The 24,784-nt window shown below is 33.6% G+C and overlaps 1 protein-coding gene across 3 annotated transcripts; it reads left to right on the top strand.

The window, feature by feature from the left end:
* Positions 1-69: 69 nt before the first annotated feature.
* On the top strand, positions 70-24,784 carry LOC134701022 (peroxisomal acyl-coenzyme A oxidase 1-like). 3 transcript variants are annotated; one of them, XM_063562168.1, is made up of 14 exons: positions 70-264; positions 2,506-2,668; positions 5,981-6,141; positions 13,353-13,460; positions 14,893-15,012; positions 15,721-15,836; positions 16,479-16,648; positions 17,691-17,853; positions 18,319-18,509; positions 19,294-19,446; positions 20,409-20,514; positions 20,814-20,960; positions 21,576-21,782; positions 23,459-24,784. In XM_063562168.1, the coding sequence occupies exons 1-14, from the start codon at positions 141-143 to the stop codon at positions 23,540-23,542; spliced, it is 2,013 nt and encodes a 670-aa protein (XP_063418238.1). In that variant the 5' UTR covers positions 70-140; the 3' UTR covers positions 23,543-24,784. The 3 variants fall into 3 exon arrangements, with proteins under 3 accessions (XP_063418238.1, XP_063418237.1, XP_063418239.1); XM_063562167.1 differs by lacking the exon at positions 5,981-6,141 and adding an exon at positions 9,010-9,170; XM_063562169.1 differs by lacking the exons at positions 70-264; positions 2,506-2,668; positions 5,981-6,141 and adding exons at positions 3,514-3,548; positions 9,010-9,170.

The raw sequence follows: 24,784 nt of genomic DNA on the forward strand, positions 1-24,784 counted from the left end.
TGAGATCAACATAAACGAATGTAAATTACCTCAATTACGAATCGACCAGGTACGAAACGACTAATATTAAAATCTATTTTGAGACGGTCCATTCGGACCCGGATAACAGACACTCCACCGCTGAAGGATCTGAGAGCAAGATGTCACAAGAGAATGTTACCCCAGATTTGGCAAGAGAAAGATCGAAAGCTACATTCGATGTTGAGAATTTAGCAGAATTTATGATAGGAGGTCGTGACAGGTTGAAAAGGAAAAGATTTTTACGTAAGTTTGTTTAGTGATTTTAGGAAAAGCCAATGCCAATGGCAAAGGTCATTAAATAGAACATAGTACATGACATTACATATGAAGGCTTGATCAAAGGCTAGGTAGAACGTGACATGACTTACAAGTTGATTTCAAGCCCAAATGAAGCATAAAGCATAACAGATTTATTTAAAGTCGGTTATACTTATAACAATACAACATAAGCTCTGAAATATTTGATTGTTATATATTCTGTTATTTTGTTTCTGTTTTTTTTTTTGTAATACATGTATATGTATGTATGATGTATTAGTCCATGTAGTTCAAATAGTTATGTAACTTATGATGTCTTGAAAGGCTATTACACTTTTTCTTCTTTAAGGCCTTCATGTAGGAGGGGGAATAGGAGGGGTGCTGATCTCGAAATCCCGGTCTTAAAAACATGAAATCCCAGAGTTCCCGAAAATTAAAAAAAGAATTCCAGGATCCCGAAAGGGTCAATACCAAAATCTTGAAAACACCCGATCCTGGAGTCCCAATAAAGGTCCTATCCCCCCTCATGTAAATAAACCGACAGAAAGTCACAGGATAAAAAGTCACAGGACATAAAGTCACAAATTTGGTTGGACAAAAAGCAATGTCAAAGTTGGTCCTGTCATTATCAGAGTTGGTTATACACGTTTTCTAAAGTTTTTTACTTATTTTTATAAAAAAAATTCTTAAATCTATTTATCAAATGATAAAATCTTATTATATATATTTCAAATTTCAGAAAAATATTTTGAGAAATAAAAGAGAAATTACCAATTTCATCTGGTCCGGTCATTGTTGAGGTTGGTCCTGTCAGCCAGCAATGGTCATGTTACGTTTTCGAGTTTTTTGAAAATAAATCTATATTTTTTATAAAATTTTGGTGTCAAAATATGGCATACCATTTTATATTTCAAATCTGACAGAATAGACCACTTTCGAGTTCATCCGTCACCGGAAAAAACTCGTCAATTATACGCGCCTTTATGACGTCATTAACCAGATAGAGGGGGTCGCCTGTATCCCTGCACTATTTACATTCATCAAGTGTCTTAGTGATCGTCATTGTGCAGGATTAACCAGAAATAATGGTTGTTCTGTAGGTACTAACTTAATGACAATTCCCTAATGACAGCAAGGCTGATTGTTAATTTTGAGAATTCAATTTGTCGAATAATTCGTACAATATAGAATTATAGTTTTCCAACCACTCGCTCAACATTGGAACGGAAGTGACGACGCCCCTAAACGCACAAATGACGGTGATAAAGGCGCGTATAATTGATGAGTTTTTTCCGGTGACGGATGAACTCGAAAGTGGTCTATTCCTTTGAAAAATACGAAAGTTATTGGCATTTTGATTTGGTCCTGTCATTCTCGATGTTGGTCCTGTCATTATCAGAATTGGTCATGTCACGTTTTCTAAAGTTTCTTACAAAATTTTTTCTTTTTTTTTCTCAAATCTATTTATCAAATGATGAAATCTTATTATATTTAAAATTTGAGATCAATCCTTTAAGAAATGAAAAAGTTATTAGCATTTTTCATTTCGTCCTGTCATTCTGTCCTGTCATTCGGTCCAGTCATTAGTGTAACCCACACTGGACAAAAAGTTACAAATAATATGTTGACATTTGTTTGAATATGATAAGAGGAATACATTGTATCTTGAAATATTTACTTTTTAATATATATATTCATATAAAAGTTAATCAAATGTGTCATCTTACTTGAAAAATGAAGATTTTTTTAATTTTAATCATGCAAAAGAAAGATTTCTTGGCACCATGAAGCCATTTAAATGCCAAGCCACTTTGACATTTTGTTTTTTTATGCCCCACCTACAGAATGTGATGTTTTGTGATCATTCCATTCGAAGGTGTTATATTTATCTTTTCCTTTACTAGTAGGTTAATGAAATCATAACAGTGTGTACTGGGTGGTCATTATCTCATAAGCGACTTTGATACAACTACCAAACTGATGAATATGCATGACTATAGATAATAACAGCATGTGAAAATTCAAGAAAGTTTGGTCAAATAAGGTGAAGTAATCTATACATATGTGGGTAGAAAAAAACGTTGTATGTGTTTCAAATAGTCCCTGTTTAATATCAAAATTTGAAAGTTTTGGTAAGTCACAGATAAAATGAATGAATATGTTGACATTGTTGTAGCGCTTTTGCTCATGAACAGTCACCATTAATTGGCCAGGATTTTTTTGTAGAGAACATTGCTATCCAAGATCCCTTTTTCAAGAAACAGAAGTCCTGGGCCTTCTGTAGTGTAGAAGAACAGTATGATATGGGATTATCTAAAAGTATCTACATACAGAAAAAACTCCAAGAAATGGGGATTACAGACATGCAAGAGGCCTTTTATTATAGAGAGTAAGTAATCAAGGTACTATCGTAAAGTATCTACATACATGACCGGTGCATTATGTTTGCGCGCATTACCATTACATTTGCGCGCAAAAATCATTACGTTTGCGTGCAGCTTTTGATTACGTTTGCGCGCATTTTTTTTGACATGTAAACTCAGGTAAAATACATGTAATAGTACTTATCTATTTATTAATTTGTTTAATTATTAACAAGTATATGTACCCGTTTCGTAAGTCTAAGTCCTCTGTTCACCAACGAGGAGGTGAAAGTGTGAATTCGAGCAGTATAACTCCGTTTTATTATGCACATGCACGCGCACTATTCCAAATAGTAGAAATATGTACATATATGATTCCTTTTTGTTTGTTTTCAATTCTAAGACATCCATTGTGTTGTGAGCGCCATCTCTTGACTTTGGTAGAGTTTGGGTATTCCTTGTTCCTTTTTCGGTAGATAGCCATGGTCAAACTCTTCTTGTCTTTTTTCAATATTTTTTCTTCTTCTGAATGAAGTTACATGTATGCCTTAAGCTAAAACGAGGATTATCATGATCACTTTATTCTTAGTTTTAGAATTCTATATGAACAACATATTATTTTAATTAACAAATATTTTCAAAATTAATAATCAAAGTCTCATTTATCATGAAAATAAAAAAAGATATAGTCATTTATAATTAAATTTAATATTTATTTATATTTTTACCTGAGTTTACCTGTAAAATGAATGCGCGCAATTGTAATCAAAAGCTGCGCGCAAGCGTAAAACTTTTTAATCCCCAAATGCGTGCAAACGTAGTGCGCCCTACATGACATACGAGAAAACTTCAGCATGTTTATGACATGTGTATTACAGACATGCAAGAGGCCTTTTATTATAGAGAGTAAGCTAGTAATTGAGGGATTATAATATCCTTACATAGGAAGCTAACAAATAAAATAAATATTATATACAACAACAGATGGTACATGATAACTGCTGAATTACTAGCTCCTGATTTGGGACAGGCACATTAGAAGGCAAATGGTTAAACATGTTTGTGGGTGCCCAACCCACCCCTTAGCCTGGGAGAGTAGTGTAACAAACACAACAGTGGGTGCCCAACCCACCCCTTAGCCTGGGAGAGTAGTGTAACAAACACAACAGTGGGTGCCCAACCCACCCCTTAGCCTGGGAGAGTAGTGTAACAAACACAACAGTGGGTGCCCAACCCACCCCTTAGCCTGGGAGAGTAGTGTAACAAACACAACAGTGGGTGCCCAACCCACCCCTTAGCCTGGGAGAGTAGTGTAACAAACACAACAGTGGGTGCCCAACCCACCCCTTAGCCTGGGAGAGTAGTGTAACAAACACAACATAAGAACAAACTACAAACATCAGTTGTTTTTAAAATAGATTAGACCGTTGGTTTTCCCGTTTGAATGGTTTTGCACTAGTAATTTTGGGGCCCTTTATAGCTTGTTGTTCGGTGTGAGCCAAGGCTCCGTGTTGAAGGCCGTACTTTAACCTATAATGGTTTACTTTTTAAATTTGGATGGAGAGTTGTCTCATTGGCACTCACACCACATCTTCCTATATCTATTGATCGACACAAAACGTATAAAAACAATTAAAAAACCTAGGACACTAGCTGCTGTTCTGAGTAAACTTAAGTCAGACTGTCTAATGCGATTTAAAATTAAAAAACTTCCAGTACTAAATAAATCATGTATCCAGGACTATAAATGTATCAATCAGTACACAGGTTAACATCCAATAGAATTGTATAATGAATTATGAGAAAAAACCCAAATGTGCAATGCCAAAATATAAACCATGATTTAAAGAACTTGTTAAAATTCAAAAATGAAACTATTTTGAGCAGTTCTATCAGTAATTCTAGTTGATCATATTAATTCATTCAAAGCATAAAGGGTGACAAGTGTATCATGCGCTCATCACCAATTAAGCTCTTTACTTGTGTGTTCTATTATAATGATGGATAAAAAGAATCAGACCACAACACAACAAAGAACAAGTATCAGTGCTTCTTTAATTTTAAGCCTTTAAACATTGTTAAAACAATGTAATTTAATTAAGAAATAATTCATGGGGGCTTTAATATATTGTGATTTACCACGAGTTGGCCCTTTATGACAAACATTTTACCCTGAGCAATAGCGAGGGGTAAAATATAGGCATAAAGGGACAACCCGTGGTAAAATCTAGATATATTCAATCCCCTATGAATTATTTCGATTCTAATAGGACAAATATGGCAATTACTTTGGATCGAAGCGCTCTAGGTGGAGGCTGATATTTGCCGTTCCCATAAATAAACGTACTACCAAATTGGCGTAAAAGAATGGAACAAACTGAATAACTATTTACAATAACGTATTTAGATAGTTTTGGGTATATTCAATAACAATTTACCATATATATGTCTTATATGTTAAAAATTTTTTTTTAGCAACGTTTGTTTTTGTTATATTGTTGTGATGATTTTCGGCTTCACAAGTGTGTATTTTCCGGTATAATGCTTATATTCTTACGTCATCGTTCTATGACGCTGGGAAACTCATTCATACGAGTACGATCAGAACAACCCAGGAAATATATTCATATTTTACCACGGGTATGTACTCAAAGCATTAGAAGGACGTCATGTTAGAATTTTGGATATAAAATAACACTCTAGAATAACCTGCTATGCGCATTATTCAGTGTGCACCACATTTTTGATTTATTTTTTCAAAGAAAGAAAAAATATTGCAGTCATTCCATATATATTTATTCTTAGGGTCTGATTTATTTTAAAATATAATATATGCTGACAGGAATCTAAACTTTTACATGTTTTACATGCTATATAACATTTAGTTTATTCTTAGGTATGATGACATCATGTAATACATGCTCAGAGAAAAGTCTTTATAATATTTGCTTTATTTGTTTCAGCCACAGCAGATAAGACTTTACACTGTTAAAAAAGGATCTTTCTTTTCTTGTAAAATATTTTGCTCAATTAAATCATGTATATGTTCTATTATGCATAAATTGTAAACATGGTCAAAGCATGTCATAGTCCAGTGAAGGGCCTACATTTTATTTGGCTGGGGCTCAGGAAATTTGGGATAAGAACTCTTTTTTTTGGAAGCAAATAAATGAAAATAATTGTAAATATAAATTTTCATGACACAAATCTACGTTTAAAATTAATCTGCATAGCAACAGATGCAAACACATATACTGTCTGCAAAAAAATCCTCCTGGGCTTTATAGAAAATAAAGTTGTGGGCCTTTAGGCTTCTATTTCATCTTGTTTCTTTTTAGACCAGCCATGTCACATGAGAACAGTCCTCTTGACCTCCATTATGGCATGTTTATCCCTACTATTGATAAACAAGGAACTCCAGAACAGAAGCAAAAATGGCTGCATTTATCTGAAAGCTTACAAATAGTGGGAACTTATGCCCAAACAGAATTGGGACACGGTTGGTTCTCAAGTTTGAATTTTTGTCTCCCCTGCACATGTACAGTTTATTTGGATGTACCTGTGTTCTCCAACATATGCTAGTTCAAATCTATTGATTGTTTGTTTGTAGATGTGTTCTACTTTGTGCAAGTTTATACCTTTTTTTTGTTTGTTTGTATGTGTGTTCTACCTTATGCTCAGTTCAGATCTATTGTTTGTTTGTTTGTATGTGTGGTCTACCTCATGCTAGTTCAAATCTATTGCTTGTTCTTTGTAGGTGTGTTCTACAACATACTAGTACACCTTTAGATTTACATTTCCAAGCATTCATACCTACAATTGAAAAACAGTGCACAAATCAACAAAAAGATAGGTGGCTTCAGAAATCACAAGAACTGAAAATTATCGGAGCATATGCTCAAACTGAGCTTGGACATGGTAATTTTGCAATTGTCTATGATTGTGAAATGCTGGTGTGGTGGTGGTGCTTTCCTTTCCAGTACACAAAAATTTGTTTTTATTTCACTGTTGGAGGGTCCTATATTTCAAGGAGGAGGGTCCTATATCTGAAGGAAAAGGTTCCTTCCTTTAGATGTCAAGAGAGAGGGTCTTCATTTTGAAAGAGGGTGGGTCTTGTAATACAAGAGGAAGGTACTATGTTTCAAGGTAAGGGTTCCTATACTGTAAGGGGATGGTCCTATATTTTAAAAGGGAGAAAAATACATTGAGATTTCAATTTTCAATTTTTTGTTGTTGTAATATTAATATCTTATAACAGAGAGACCTAGCATTTGAGAACACTTGAGCTCAATGTCTTCCCAGATACAATTCCAGGATAAACTTTACAGAAAGTAAAACTGGTGGAGACTATTCAAATGGGGCATTATAAAACAATAAGTTAAAATTAATGTTCAAATTTTGCCTTATGTGTATAGCTATAGGTTTATGGGGGGTGGGGTAGGAGGGGTCCTGATCTCGAAATCTTGAGCTTAAAAACAGGAAATCCAGCGGTCCCGTATTTAAATAAATCAAAATCCCATGCCATTCCATAACTCTAAAAAAGAATAAAAGGATCCTGAAAGGGTCAATCCCAAAATCCTTAACTTAAAAACACCCGATCCCAATGTCCTGACAAAGGTCCTATCCCCCCTCAGTGATGCAGTAGCACATCAGACTACTAACACGACTAACACAAAGGTTCCTGGTTTGATTCCTGTGCCGGTGAACATTTCAGGGACTGAATGCTTTACTTGCCCTTAACACCATTTGCAAGTATGGTCTTGAGAAACAATGATAGTTTGTCAGAAGGGGATGATAAATGGCTGACCTGTTATTTTATGGCGAGCCATATCTCTTGTACGTAAAAGACATACTTGTAGATTTTGAAAAAGAGCAGGCTAATGCAGTAATGCCAATACAAGGAAGCACTCACTTTGCAAAGTGGAAAGGCCAATTTAAGGGATTAATATAAGTTGCAATAACTTGTTTTTCAATCCACTATAAATAGATATTTTTAAACTACTAGTAACACAAAGTGATGCTTTAAGTACAATCATGACAATAGGTGCCTGGGGACTTACATTTGATGCCCCCTATTCCAAATGGAGAATAAGGAGCATCATATGTAAGCTACTGTTATTGTAAATTTGTATTAATAAGAGCAAAGATCAAATTAAATAAATGAAAATTAGTGAAGGTGTAAAGTAAAGAAATACTTAAAAAAAAAAGTATATATAAAAGAATAAGTACGTACATTCCCAAGCACATGTGATATATAGATATAAGAAGATGTGGTGTGAGTGCCAATGAGACAACTCTCCATCCAAGTAAGAATTTAAAAAGTAAACCATTATAGGTTAAAGTACGGCCTTCAACACGGAGCCTTGGCTCACACCCAACAACAAGCTATAAAGGGCCCCAAAATTCTAGTGTAAAACCATTCAAACGGGAAAACCAACGGTCTAATCTATATAAACAGGCTTTTAGATATATGATTGAGCCCACTTATTAAGTTTTGAAATGTCTACTAGTGTCAATAGACTAACACATTTGTATTTCATGTACTGTAAATTCAGAAATTATTGCGTGTATTTAATATAACGATTTTGTCATTTTAGACTTAAATGCGATTTTATTTTTTTACAATTTTGAGAAAAATCCTGTTAAATTCATATAAAATATCTCGGCCTTCCGTTTAAATTATTGCGTTTACAACTCGCATTTTTCACAATAATAAAAACCTCGCAATAATTTCTGAATTTACAGTAATTAGGGGCCAGCTAAAGCCAGCCTTTGGGTGCATGATTTTCTTGCTGTGTTAAGACCTTTGGGTGGCCTTGGTCTGTTTTCTGCTCTTTGGTCAGGCTGTTGTCTATTTGACACCTTTCCCGTTTCAATTCTCAATTTTTAGTAGTCATGTTGAATTTTTTTTATGACCAGTTTTTGTGTACTCAAATAGCTTTAGCTTTCCAGGCAGAAATTAGCTTTTGCCATCAGCATTTTTATAGCTCATTGTAGATGTCCAGCTTTAATAATTATATTTGTAATTGTCAGCTTAGTGATGCCTCTATTATTGAGTTTTATTCAGCTTCTCACATACATATTAAAAATGTCCTCTCATTGTAGATGTGCAGCTACACATGAAAATAGTCCACTTGACCTACACTATGCTATGTTTTTTTCATTACAGATGTGCATCTGCACATGACAATAGTCCTTTAGGTCTATATTATGCTATATGTTTATCATTACAGATGTGCAGCTGCACATGAAAATAGTCCTCTGGGTCTATTCAATGCTATGATTGATTTTATCATTGTAGATGTGAAGCTTGTCACATGGAAATAGTCCTTTGGGTCTATACAATACTATATTTTTATCATTACAGATGTGCAGCTGCACATGAAAATAGTCCTCTTGGTCTACACTATGCTATGTTTTTGCCAACAATCAATAAACAAGCTACACCTGAACAAAAAAAGAAATGGTTGCCTCTAGCGGAAAGTTATAAAATGATCGGCACTTATGCACAGACAGAACTCGGACATGGTAATAATCAAAACCTTGTGATCTTTTATTTCTATGATGATATCATAACTTTGATGTAGCTAGGAATAAATATTTATTCATTATAGTGTACCTTTTTAAACGAATTGAAGGTCTATCTGATTATTTTCTTCTTGTGTTAGTTATTTTAGGGAGATAATATGAATTTGGTTTTAAAGTCACATGGGGCAATCATTATGTATGAATTTTTGTAGAAACAATTAATATAATATCATCTTTTATTATGTCTTTTGACTGTAGAGGTACTGCTAGCCATTTGATTATCTGAGACTCTTTGAAATATTTTCCCCTTTTACCTTATATGTTTTTGTTGTTAATTATCTCCCCTAGAACTATCAGCGGTATCTCTCCCATAAAGCCTACAACAGTAACAATGATTATCTCCCCTAGAACTAGTAGTGAGATATCTCCCTTAAAGTCTACTATAGTGACTGAGTATCTCCCCCTAGAACTATCAGTGGTATCTCTCCCATAAAGCCTACTACAGTGCCAATGATTATCTCCCCTAGAACTAGCAGTGATATATCTCCATTAAAACCTACTTTAGTGACAATGATTATATCCCCTAGAACTAGCAGTGATATATCTCCATTAAAACCTACTTTAGTGACAATGATTATATCCCCTAGAACAAGCAGTGATATATCTAGAACTAGCAGTGATATATCTCCATTAAAACCTACTTTAGTGACAATGATTATATCCCCTAGAACTAGCAGTGATATATCTCCATTAAAACCTACTTTAGTGACAATGATTATATCCCCTAGAACAAGCAGTGATATATCTCCATTAAAACCTACTTTAGTGACAATGATTATATCCCCTAGAACTAGCAGTGATATATCTCCATTAAAACCTACTTTAGTGACAATGATTATATCCCCTAGAACTAGCAGTGATATATCTCCATTAAAACCTACTTTAGTGACAATGATTATATCCCCTAGAACAAGCAGTGATATATCTCCATTAAAACCTACTTTAGTGACAATGATTATATCCCCTAGAACAAGCAGTGATATATCTCCATTAAAACCTACTTTAGTGACAATGATTATATCCCCTAGAACAAGCAGTGATATATCTCCATTAAAACCTACTTTAGTGACAATGATTATATCCCCTAGAACAAGCAGTGATATATCTCCATTAAAACCTACTTTAGTGACAATGATTATATCCCCTAGAACTAGCAGTGATATATCTCCATTAAAACCTACTTTAGTGACAATGATTATATCCCCTAGAACTAGCAGTGATATATCTCCATTAAAACCTACTTTAGTGACAATGATTATATCCCCTAGAACTAGCAGTGATATATCTCCATTAAAACCTACTTTAGTGACAATGATTATATCCCCTAGAACTAGCAGTGATATATCTCCATTAAAACCTACTTTAGTGACAATGATTATATCCCCTAGAACTAGCAGTGATATATCTCCATTAAAACCTACTTTAGTGACAATGATTATATCCCCTAGAACTAGCAGTGATATATCTCCATTAAAACCTACTTTAGTGACAATGATTATATCCCCTAGAACTAGCAGTGATATATCTCCATTAAAACCTACTTTAGTGACAATGATTATATCCCCTAGAACAAGCAGTGACATATCTCCATTAAAACCTACTTTAGTGACAATGATTATATCCCCTAGAACTAGCAGTGATATATCTCCATTAAAACCTACTTTAGTGACAATGATTATATCCCCTAGAACTAGCAGTGATATATCTCCATTAAAACCTACTTTAGTGACAATGATTATATCCCCTAGAACTAGCAGTGATATATCTCCATTAAAACCTACTTTAGTGACAATGATTATATCCCCTAGAACAAGCAGTGATATATCTAGAACTAGCAGTGATATATCTCCATTAAAACCTACTTTAGTGACAATGATTATATCCCCTAGAACTAGCAGTGATATATCTCCATTAAAACCTACTTTAGTGACAATGATTATATCCCCTAGAACAAGCAGTGATATATCTCCATTAAAACCTACTTTAGTGACAATGATTATATCCCCTAGAACTAGCAGTGATATATCTCCATTAAAACCTACTTTAGTGACAATGATTATATCCCCTAGAACTAGCAGTGATATATCTCCATTAAAACCTACTTTAGTGACAATGATTATATCCCCTAGAACAAGCAGTGATATATCTCCATTAAAACCTACTTTAGTGACAATGATTATATCCCCTAGAACAAGCAGTGATATATCTACATTAAAACCTACTTTAGTGACAATGATTATATCCCCTAGAACAAGCAGTGATATATCTCCATTAAAACCTACTTTAGTGACAATGATTATATCCCCTAGAACAAGCAGTGATATATCTCCATTAAAACCTACTTTAGTGACAATGATTATATCCCCTAGAACAAGCAGTGATATATCTACATTAAAACCTACTTTAGTGACAATGATTATATCCCCTAGAACAAGCAGTGATATATCTCCATTAAAACCTACTTTAGTGACAATGATTATATCCCCTAGAACTAGCAGTGATATATCTCCATTAAAACCTACTTTAGTGACAATGATTATATCCCCTAGAACAAGCAGTGATATATCTACATTAAAACCTACTTTAGTGACAATGATTATATCCCCTAGAACAAGCAGTGATATATCTCCATTAAAACCTACTTTAGTGACAGTGATTATTTCCCCTAGAACAAGCAGTGATATATCTACATTAAAACCTACTTTAGTGACAGTGATTATTTCCCCTAGAACAAGCAGTGATATATCTACATTAAAACCTACTTTAGTGACAATGATTATATCCCCTAGAACAAGCAGTGATATATCTCCATTAAAACCTACTTTAGTGACAGTGATTATTTCCCCTAGAACAAGCAGTGATATATCTACATTAAAACCTACTTTAGTGACAATGATTATATCCCCTAGAACTAGCAGTGATATATCTCCATTAAAACCTACTTTAGTGACAATGATTATATCCCCTAGAACAAGCAGTGATATATCTCCATTAAAACCTACTTTAGTGACAGTGATTATTTCCCCTAGAACAAGCAGTGATATATCTACATTAAAACCTACTTTAGTGACAATGATTATATCCCCTAGAACAAGCAGTGATATATCTCCATTAAAACCTACTTTAGTGACAGTGATTATTTCCCCTAGAACAAGCAGTGATATATCTACATTAAAACCTACTTTAGTGACAGTGATTATTTCCCCTAGAACAAGTATTGAGACATCTGCCTCACATTCTACTACAGTGACAATGATCATCTTCTCTACAATAAAAAGTGATAATCATTGTATATGTCTCCCTTCAAGTCTACTTCAGTGACAATTATCTTTCATAGTATTTATAAGTACTTAGTGAGATATTTCCACTAGTTGTGAACCAAAAGATTAAAAATAAAGCTCCATTTCCTACCCTCCCTTATTTATTTTGAATGGAATAACCCTTAGATATGCCAATAGAAGTTTTCATCATACATATATGTTCTCCTTAAATCCTACTGTGAAATGCACATATCCCTGTTACACAATGCTGCTTATGTACACATGTTATATATATGCATTAATAAGTTCATCGAATGGAAACTGAAAATCATAACAAATACAGGACAAATCTGCTATCAAAAAGGTGCAATAGTTCATTACTTATATGCACAAGTTATGAAAAGCACTGAAGAGTTCATAAATGAAAAATATGATTTTGAATAAAACAGAATCCAACAACCTTTAAAAACACAAAAATATGCATACTAATTTGATAATTTTCTTAATATGAGTTATTGTAAATAAAGTATTGACATTTAAGGCATCTATTTACATGTTGAATTTTTTACCAACAAATGAAAAAGAGTAAAAAGATACTTGGAGGATCATACCAAAATCTAAAATCATATACTGTACAAACTTGACACTATCATGTCTGTGATAAAATCAAAACAACAGTATGAAAAACAAGAATAATAAATTATTACATAGACAGAAAACTGAAGACTGGACAAATGTAACTGTAGTGCACTTGACTCCAATCTAAATTGACTAGGATTGTCAGTAGTTCCTTCAGGGAACTTCGGCTTCCTTAACCAATATATACTGACCGCCAGAAGATAATTTTTTTATATATTTTCAGGCACATTTATCCGTGGACTGGAAACGACAGCAACATATGATCCAAAAACTAAAGAATTTATTTTGGACAGTCCAACGTTGACATCAAAGAAGTACTGGCCTGGATGTTGTAAGTTTAGATAATATACTGTGAATTCATTTAATTTCATCGGTATCAATTTTCTTAGATTGAGGAATTCTTGCATTTTCATGGATAATTAATTTTGTGGTTTTGTCAAAATCTGTTTCAAAACCATAGCAAATTTGTGATTCGTTGAACATTTAAATTTGTGGTGTACCTAGGTTGTACCCACGAAAACCATGAAAATTGGTATCTCAGGAATAATAATGAATCCACAGTACAAAAAATATGGACTGAATATACAGTGTAACCTGTGTTATCTCATACACTAGGGGACCAGAAAATAATATTGGATTAAGGGCGTAGTCCTTTGTTCAGGGAGATAACTCTTTAAATCAGTTTTGCGTTTGTAAAAGTCAAGTATCATCAATGTATTTTAAGCATTTACCTTAAACAGATTGGAAATAATCTATGTAACCTAGAAGCTTAGAATATATTTATGAAAATGGTTGACACAAGCCTAGTTAGGCATAATTTATGACTTTGAAAATGTGTGGGTTAAAGCAGGATTGTGGAAAACTCATATATCAGATTAGGCAGGTCACACTGTATATCTGAAACTTTGAGACCATGTTGTCTCGATATCCAAATAGCTCTCTCTAGTTTAAGTCCTGTGAGGGAAGAACAAAAATTTGTTGAATTGCAGATTTAACATTGTTGTGTTGATATTTAGAGTTGTTATGAATACATGAATATGATTCTCTGAATAAAGACTAGAAATGGGATGAACGTTAACTTATTCATAAAATTAAAGAACAATTAGAAAAATGTATGTCCTAATAGAGAATAAAAGTGTGAGGAATGTAAGTCTGAATCCTAAAAATTTGACAGACAAAATAAGGAAAATAAATGGGAGGAATTGTAGTTATTTCCTGATACTTGTGAAAGTACTTCTTCCTGTACCAAGTTCGATGTGTTTGAGCTTTTGATTTGCCATTTGATTACGGACTTTCCTTTATGAATTTTTTTCTGAGTATTTTTGTAATTTTGCTTTATAGTCATTTCCTGATATAGAATTAAAATGATTAGAACTTTTTAAAAGTCTTAATTCTGAATCAAAATTAAATTATATCATACATTTATATTTTGAAAATCAATTGAAAATGGCTTAGATAATTATTGTATGTTCAGTTATTTGAAAAAATATGAATTATTGCCAGGAGAGGAGGGTTGTTATTTGAGAAGGGGTAGGAGCTGTTCTGATGCCGAGATCTGGGCTTAAAAAACAGGAAATCCTAAGGTCCCGAAATTCCCTGATCCCGAGCGGGTCAATCCCAAAATCTTGAGCTTAAAAACACTTGATCCTGGAATCCTGATAAAGGTCCTATCCCCCCTTATATGAGAGAGACAGCTTTTGTCTAAATTAAAAAAAATATGCTGTAATTGTAAGTTCTTATTTTTGTTAACAATATTCTTACAGTGGGTAAAACTTCCAACCATTGTGTGGTGATGGCGCAACTGTACACTCAGGGAAAAAGTCATGGTCCACACATGTTTATGGTACAGATCAGGAGCATGAAAGACCACTCTGTCTTGCCAGGTAAGTAGAGTTAATTTAGGTTAAAACAGTTACTTCCCCTTACAGATTTCTTTCAATATACACACATGAAAAAATCAGGTTAGTAATTTTAGCTCAACGTTCCGAAGGCTTTTGCCATTACTTGGCGTCTGTTGTCTTCGTCCTTCTGGTGTAAACTATTTGAAACATCTTCTCCTCTGAAACGGCTGAACCAATATCTACCAATGTTTAGCTGAACGATCTTTAGGGTATCTAGAATGAAGCATTTGTTTTATTTTCTGTTTCGTCTAAAAAAATAATGGCCGCCATGGCTTAAAATAGAACATAGCTTGCTTTAAAACTTATGAATCAATTTCAGCAAAACTTAGGCTGAATGAGTTTCAGAATATCCAGTATAAATTTTGAATTTAATTTCCCTGTACGTCAAGAAACATAGCCACTATGACTAAAATAGAGGGTAAAATGCATTTTTTTCGCTTATGAAGAAAATATGACAGATACAAAGAACATAAGACACTCATTATTATATATTGAAAAGCAAAATTATCATGGTGGAAAGATTTTAAGCAAACAATAATGAGTGAGAGATTCAGGCTTGAGAGCCTCCTGTTTATATATCTTATAGCTAGTGCCCCTTTAAATTATTGAGATAATAATTTGGTCTCAATATGCAATAATAAAAACATCGCAATAATTTCTGAATTTACAGAAGTCTTTATTGTTTTTCAGGGATTGAAGTGGGAGTTATTGGAAATAAATTTGGTTATGGTACCAATGATAATGGATTTCTAAGCTTTGATAAACTTAGGATTCCCAGGGAAAATATGTTAATGAGATATTCACAGGTAGGTAGTATTCCCAGGGAAAATAAGTTAATGAGATATTCACAGGTAAGTAGAATTCCCAGGGAAAATATGTTAATGAGATATTCACAGGTAAGTAGGATTCCCAGGGATAATATGTTAATGAGATATTCACAAATATAAAGTGTTAGGTTTCAGGTGTATCATCTGTTGACAGCAAATTTACATTGGAACATTTATATATGCTGACTGATAAAAGAGGGGCGGAAGATATCAGAGGGAAACTCAAACTGATAGATAAAAAATAAACTGACAAGGCCATAGCTTAGAAAGAAAAAGACAAATAATAGTACACTAAATACAACTTAGAAAAATAAAGACTAAGCATCACAAACCCCACCAAAAAATGGGGGTAATCTCAGATTCTCAGGACAGGTAAGCAGATCCTACTCCACAATAAATTATATCAATAAAGTTCTATTTCAATGAAACACCCACATAACTACACAAAACAAAACACATCTAGAGTTTACATGCATTCTTTACAATAGACAAGTATCAAAGCCATATGTCAACAACAGATTGTCATGCATTTATAGAGTTGTTCAATATGTCATTGATTGCCTTGTATTGATTCAATTGTCAGACAATTCTGAATTACTAAAAACAAATCTTTTTAAACAGGTGCATGAAGATGGAACCTATGTTAAACCACAAAATGCCAAGCTTGCCTATGGTTCTATGGTGTTGATAAGATCTTCAATTGTTAGTGATGCTGCACGGGGCTTAGCTCAGGCTTGTGTTATTTCTATACGATACAGTGCTGTTCGTCGACAGACAGAGGCCTACCCAGGGTAAGTTCTGGTCAGGTGCTTGGTACAGGCTTGTGTTATTTCTATACGATACAGTGCTGTTCGCAGACAGACAGAGGCCTACGCAGGGTAAGTTCTACTAGGGTGCTTAGCTCAGGCTTGTGTCATTTCTATACGATACAGTGCTGTTCGTCGACAGACAGAGGCCTACCCAGGGTAAGTTCTACTAGGGTGCTTTGTACAGGCTTGTGTCATTTCTATATGATACAGTGCTGTTCGTCGACAGACAGAGGCCTACCTAGGGTAAGTTCTGGTCAGGTGCTTGGTACAGGCTTGTGTTATTTCTATACGATACAGTGCTGTTCGTAGACAGACAGAGGCCTACCCAGGGTAAGTTCTACTAGGGTGCTTTGTACAGGCTTGTGTCATTTCTATACGATACAGTGCTGTTCGTAGACAGACAGAGGCCTACCCAGGGTAAGTTATGGTCAGGTGCTTGGTACAGGCTTGTGTTATTTCTATACGATACAGTGCTGTTCGTAGACAGACAGAGGCCTACCCAGGGTAAGTTATGGTCAGGTGCTTGGTACAGGCTTGTGTTATTTCTATACGATACAGTGCTGTTCGTAGACAGACAGAGGCCTACCCAGGGTAAGTTATGGTCAGGTGCTTGGTGCAGGCTTGTGTTATTTCTATACGATACAGTGCTGTTCTTAGACAGACAGAGGCCTACCCAGGGTAAGTTCTACTCAGGTGCTTGGTACAGACTTGTGTTATTTCTATACGATACAGTGCTGTATGTAGTCTATAGTCAAGATGCCAACTATACTCTGTGTAAGTTCTGCCTTCAATTAATGTCTTCCATGGACCTGCCATGGTTGAAATAATAATATCATGGTTAAGTGAAAAATTTGTTTTCGATTATTATAAATCAACAATTATAAACAAAACCGTATAAAAAACAGTAGCTTATTTCCAGGGTCTAAATCTAGTGGAAAGTGAGCTTGTGATAGTTAATAGACTACCATACACCTCAAAGTATAGATTATTTCCCTTTGTAACTACTTCCTGTTTCTAATTATAGTGGAGAAGAACCCCAGATATTGGACTACCAGACCCAACAGTATAGATTATTCCCCTTGTTAGCTTCAGCCTATTCCTTACAGCTTGCTGGGAAGTATGTGTTTAATACATACTTGGAAGTAAATGATCAGATAGAAAAAGGAAACTTAGAATCAATGCCAGAGGTATGTATGAGGGGGGGGGGTTCCTTTTTTGAGATGTCAGGATTGATGTTTTTAAGCTCCGGATTTCAGAAGTCTTTTTTTTTAATTTCGATATATGTCGGGATTTAAATTTCTTTAAATTCTGGACCTCAGGATTTCATGTTTTAAAGCCTGTGAGGAATCTGTTATTGATCACCAAGATCACTATATCAACACATTACTATAGATTTATTAATTGAAGCTTTTTCACAAAGTTCTATCTGGCTTATTTGGAGGACATTCAACACAATTGGCAGATAATTTTGGTAGACACCCAAGAGGATTAAACTGCCGAAACAAAGGGAAAATTATACCTTTTGCTTTTTAATTAATTTGAGCTTTGTGTTTTTTATGTGTTTAGCTTCTTACTTTATTAGACTAAACGAGAAACTTACAAAGTACAATTTTGTTCTGATATCTATGGTAACTATATATTTCTATTTTTAGCTCCATGCTTTATCTGCTGGACTAAAAGCTTTCAGTACATATGAGGCATCTGCAGGAATAGAAGTATGTAGAATATGCTGTGGGGGACATGGTTACTCACAAGCCAGTGGCTTACCAAAGATTTATGTCGATGTTGTTCCTGGTTGTACATATGAAGGAGAGAACACAGTCATGATGCTACAGACAGCTAGGTAAGTCAGGTTGCTAGGGAATAGTTGGCAACTTGAGTAACATGTTTAAACTTCTTCTTCAGTTCGGCATCACAGTAATTTTAGAAGTATTTGCCTTATCATTTAGTAGGTATTTTTGCTTCATTGTGCACTTTATTATTACATATTTTATTCTGAGAAATTGAAAAAAGATAGTGGTCTATTGTGGATAGTTGTTTCATTCACCACTAGCTCAGTAATTTTATCTAGGATTTTAACAGTCTAATAAATAATTTAAAAATAGATATAAGGATATATGGTATTATTGCCTTTTAGAAAATTATCTACCAAAGTTCAATTGAAGTGGATGCAATCAATGATAGGCAAATATATGGCCTTCAACAATAAGAAAACCCATATGACAAGAGTCAGCTATAAAAGACCCTGACATGAAATGAATGAAACTATTGAGAAAACTAATGGCCTAATTTATAACAAAACATTTTATAAGAATACAAATATGACAGACATTAACCAATGACTAGTTTTATCATATATTTGTAAAAAGATGTCATGAACCCAATTTTCATCAGATTTTTAAAAAGTCATACTACATGGTATTTAGTCTACACTTTTGCTATCTGAGAAAAGTACAAAAGAAGCATTTAGATTTTAAATAAAACACTTAAGAGAAAATCAATCAAACTAGGAAACCCAAGATATGTAGTAATGTGAAAGAGTGTATGTTCATAGAACTGTTTTTCCTCTTTGAAACTGTCCTTTTTTATTAAGTTTTCAACACAATACCATTTTTCTTTTTTTACAGATATTTAATGAAATGTTACAGTCGTGCTAAACAGGGACAAAAGCTGCCAGGTTTTGTCCAATATATAGGTCAAAATTTGAACAAGAAGTCATGCATGAGTGAAGAAGTTGCCCTTGGATGTCTGGTCATGGCCTATGAACATAGAGCTGCCAGGTAGGTTTCTTGTTTATTATGTTAACACATACAATACTAATTTCTTATTATACCCCATAAAACAAAATTGCATATGATGAAAATGTCTTGCTGTTTTTATACAAAACATTTTTTGGGATCCTATAATGGTATTATGTCGTCGTCGTAATACACATTTGGTTTCCCGACAATTACTTTAGTTGAAGCAAATGAATCTCTATGGAATTTGTTTAGAAATGTTCCATTCCACCAAAGGAGGGTGGGCATTGATTTTGGTGATGATGGTCCCAACCATTTAGGAATTAGGGGCCCAAAAGTGGCCAGATCAAGCATTTTTCTAGTTTCAGGATTATCACTTGTGTGTAAGTTTTTGGGTTGCTCTGAAATTGTACCATAATGTTTAATGTTTTAAAGTAGAAGGTTGGGTTTCATTTTGGGGGTTATGGTTCCAGCAGTTAAGCAAAAAAAATACAAGAAGAAATCTGCAATAGCACAGTATTGCACTATAAATTTGTAAGATCTTTGACCATTTATTTTTTGTCAGAAACCTGTTTTATGTCAAAAACTTGATCACAATCCAAATTCAGACAGTATCAAGCTATAAATTAGTTGCCCCTTTTGTCAGAATGGGAACATGAAGTCCAATGCCTTGTGTGGAGATAGAACCATTTGGAGACTTTCAGGGTTATGTAGGTCACCTCTTGCAAAATTGTTGTTCCTATCTAATAAACCTTTATTTTCCAGCATTTTCCATCCTGATCGACACATATTTAAACACCTATCAATTGATGAATTTGTAATTTGTTCTCATCTTGAATATGCATGAAATATTTACCTCTGGAAGTTAGGCAAACAACAATCAATCAATTGAATCTATTATATGGTGTTTATGATTGATATGATTTATGTTGAGGTTGGTTGAAACATCAGCAATGATTTAATCTATTATATCGTGTTTATGATTGATATGATTTATGTTTTAGGTTGGTTGAAGCAGCAGCAATGAGAATGCAGTCACTTATACAGGGAGGGAAAAAACAACACGAAGCTTGGAATGGAAGTTCTGTACAACTGCTTTGGGCAGCAAAGGTAAATAGAGTAAAGGGACAGAGGCAAGAGGCATCAATGAAGGATCCTCACATGAGTGCTGTCTACAAACTTATTTTCACAGATTTAATATTTCACAATAATTTTTCTTTGAGGCGATATAATTTTGCAATTTTAAATTCAGCTTGATGTAATAATATTAGAAAAGATCCAACTATTAGCAACAATTTATATTCAATTTATTTTTTAAATAAATTACACCTTAAAATTAGATTCTTTAGAGTATAACTTGCAAACATCTGTCTTTTTTTCACTGAAGTATAATTATATTTTGTTTACAGGCCCATTGTCATCTGTTCTGTGTAAAGAACTTTGTAGATGCCATTCAGGCAAAATCTTTATCCTCCAAAACAGCCACCGTAATGAAGTCTGTCTGTCAGTTATATGGTGTTCATGGTATACTGGAAAATCTGGGCGAATTTATGCAGGTAAGGGGACATCTCAAAACATAACAAGTAAGCTTTTGAGGTTGTGCATGTATTGGATCATCTCAAAATACAATATGGAAGCTTTTGAGTGATGTATGTATGTAGTGATATACAGAATAAGATACAAGTCCAGTAAAATGATCAATACTGATTCATTTAGATTGCTGTTCTCTGAAGGTATCATTGCCACTAAAATTATTGATTGATTAACCTTTGGGGTTTAACTTCACTTCCAACATAAATTGCCATATTTGGTCGCATGTTTTTTTAGTGGAGGAAGCTGGATTGTCATGAGAGAACCACACTCATTCACAATCTTGGGTAGAATCACAAATCCTTGTCAATTACGTTTGAAGTTGAAGGCATCTGATACATGTGGTATTTATAACTAGTTTGATCAGACAGCCACTGAGGTCCCTACTGGAAATAATACTTTGGGATTGTCGACATAATTTTTCATTTACACATTCCTCTCATTTAGTTAAAAGGTAATGTGGTAAATTAGTGCAGGTGTTGATTTTTTTTATATAAATGATCTTTTCTCTGTTTTACAATAGGAGAAAAAAACATATTGTATGTATTATGATCTATAATCAATTGATATTTATTTTTTAGGATGGGTTTTTCTCTGGAGAGCAAGTTGGCTACCTTCAGAGGAAGATGTTGGCCCTGTTTGAGGACATCAGACCAAATGCTGTGGCCCTGGTTGATGCATTTGATTATCCAGACATGGTATTGGGTAGCTGCCTAGGGAGATATGACGGCCAAGTTTATCAAGCTTTGTATGACTATGCTAAGTCTGCTCCTATGAATCAAACAGAGGTAAGTATCTCATCTTCCACAGAAAAATCTGTAAACCGAAGAAAAGAAACCTTGCAAAGAAAGTACTCCAAATTATTTTAGAGAAAACATTTGTTGTTAGAGGTGATATTGGTCAAGATTTAAAAGTGAGAAAGCCTTTTTTCTCTCAGATACCATGCATACACAATGGAGACAATCACTATAACAAATTTCCAAAAAGTCAAACATTTTTTTATTTTCCATGACTTGGTTATGTCAGATGATACAAATGCATGTAACTTCAACTTACTGTAGTGCTGGTGTGTGACAGTATATCATTTAGCCGAATCTAATTTAATGAATTTTATCAAATGAGCAACACAACAGGTGCCACATATGGAGCTGGATCTGCTTACCCTTCTGGAGCACTTGCGATCAAGTTTTTGGTAGGGTTTGTGTTGCTAATTCTTTAGTTTTATATTGTATGCCTTTCACACTCTTGTGTACTATTGTTTTTCCGTTGTTTTTTTTCTCAATTTGGTCATGGCGATGTCAAGTATTTACACAGCTTGGAGCAAAATACACATTTAATAATTATCAAATAATCTTCAAGTTCAAATTGACAAGGAAATGTTTAAAATCAATAAGACAATAGATATATGAAGATGTAGTGTGAGACAACTCTCCATCCAAGTCCCAATTTGTAATAAGTAAACAGATAAAGGTCAAAGTGAGGCCTTTAACCCTTTCAACGCTATACACGGCATATGCCGCGATGACATACGCCGTTCGCCACTGCTATTCGCTGCATATGCCGCGATGAAAAAGGATTTTTCATTAGGACTCTTAAACCATTCGGTTTTCATTCGGGTTCTCTCTAATTTTTCCTCGTTTGAATCAAGGATATGCAAGGTCTCATTTGCGCTTGAAATCCCGACAATTTTTAAAGTAAAATCATGCAGTAGAAGGAAAATAAAAACAAATATTTTGACAAATGCAAATGGCGGAAATCGGAAACGAAGCTGTAAATATGGAAAAATTTCAGCATTTCCTTGGCGAAACTAACAACGAGGATTAGTTAAAAGGTTTCTTGTTATCTCAATGTGTTTATTACATTAAATTCGTGTGGGAAATATGATTTAATCGATCATTACGAGACGTAGAAAAAGGGGGGGAAAACGGAGTTTGACTGAAATTTTTTAGAACGGAGCTATTTATTTGTGCCACGATTACATAAAACGTTATGTATGGTACAATACGCTACGGAATCGGGCAACTGGTGTCTTCTTTACAATATGGCAGATAAAACAACAAAATAAATGAAGACTAAAAGTAGTTTTTATTCAAAATTCAACACAAATGTAATAAATTACACCTTTTACCTGTTAATTACCTGAAAACGCAGGTAACCTGATAAAAATTTCAGTAAAATAATTGCCTAACATTACAGTTCATGCTCTCCTGAGCATTTTTCATGCAACAACTTTCTCTGTATCTCATATAATAAAAAAGATACAGCAGTCTGAAAAGGAAAATACTGTTCTAATGAATGAACTAACAAAAAATGCAGCAGCAGCAGCCATTTTTCTATTTTTTTGTGTAGCGTTGAAAGGGTTAACAAGGAGCCTGCCCTTGGTTTTTTACACAAGGCATAAGTATTCAGCTATTCTTCTTAATATTGTCATATTTATCAAACTCTTTTGTGTCTTTCATTGTAGATACATAGTACATATTATAAACACCTGAGACCACTGATTAATCCAGAGACAACCTCTGATGCAATGCAGTTTGCTAAACTATAAATAGACATGATGAAATGTACCACAAAGCTTTATTGGTGCTATATATTGTCTTAACCAGATAGAAATTAAATGGACCAATGTGATTGTGTTTTTACCGAAGTGTTAACTGTGTATGAAATAATTATGCACATCTTTTTAACATATTAACTGTGATTATTTTATTCTTTAAATTGTGCGTAGAATACATCAATCAACCAATCAATTAATCAAAAAATAATGAGAAAGAGAAATAAAAATAGTTAATGTTTTACCACTATACTTTTATCCCTGAAGTTGCTAAACATGATAGACAACAGACTGTTTAGAAAAAAACTTTTTTTAACAATTGTTTTGAATTATTTTGTATAAGATTAAAACATTGCTATTAAGAAAAGATCAAACATATCTAACTAGATTCCTGACAAATTATCATTTATTCTAAGATGTAGACCTTATCTGCTTTAAGATACTGTAATTGTACTTATTATCGCGGTATATTTATTTTCACAAATTTCGCTGTTGGTTTATTTTCGCAAAATAAATACATGCCAATCTGAATCAAACCTTTCAACTGAATGGCAATTATTAAAAAACCCCGAAAGTAAATACCCGGGAACATGTTTGAAACATACAATTCGCAAAAAAAAACAAGTACTGTACAGTAATAGACTGTAAATGTTGAAATTCAAAGTAAGAACTGAATAAATGATGAATGTGATAAATATACATATGCCAAGATGATCAAGATTATTGACTATATATAACCAATGCAATAATTAATGTTGATTTTCAAATTTATTTTGAAATTCTCAAATTATAGATAATTTAAGAAAGTATATGCATTGCTTTAAACTGCTTTAATTATTTTGAACAAAGAAAATAAAAGAGAAGTATTTAATTTATGAGACATTGAAAATATATGAAAGGAGATTTAGTTTTATTTTTCTGAGTTGCTGTTATACCAAATCAATGTGAATATTGTAGTATGGCTTCAGTTGAATGTAAAAAAATGATCACATTGTAAATGTTTGTATCTATAATACAAAATTAAAGTTTAACCAGTGAAGTATACATAAACTGGATTTATGTTATGTTTGTGTAACTTCTGCTTTATCTTACATGTTCTTTTTTATATTTATGAAAGTCTAGACTTTATGTGATTTTAATGTATTTTAATTCATTAATGATATATGTTTATATAATATTTAATGCCTACAATTGTTGATAATTCTTGTTATTTATATAATAAATAGAACAAAATAG

The sequence above is a fragment of the Mytilus trossulus genome, unplaced genomic scaffold (assembly GCF_036588685.1).
Source record: "Mytilus trossulus isolate FHL-02 unplaced genomic scaffold, PNRI_Mtr1.1.1.hap1 h1tg000210l__unscaffolded, whole genome shotgun sequence".
NCBI classification, from domain to species: domain Eukaryota; kingdom Metazoa; phylum Mollusca; class Bivalvia; order Mytilida; family Mytilidae; genus Mytilus; species Mytilus trossulus.

What these genes read in the sequence shown, in the direction of transcription:
- LOC134701022 (XM_063562168.1), top strand. Translation starts at nt 141, where the DNA reads ATGTCACAAGAGAATGTTACCCCAGATTTGGCAAGAGAAAGATCGAAA. An exon ending in TGTTAATGAGATATTCACAG is followed by an intron (nt 15,837 to 16,478) that starts GTAGGTAGTATT and finishes CTTTTTAAACAG; the next exon opens with GTGCATGAAGATGGAACCTA. An exon ending in AACTGCTTTGGGCAGCAAAG is followed by an intron (nt 20,515 to 20,813) that starts GTAAATAGAGTA and finishes TTTTGTTTACAG; the next exon opens with GCCCATTGTCATCTGTTCTG.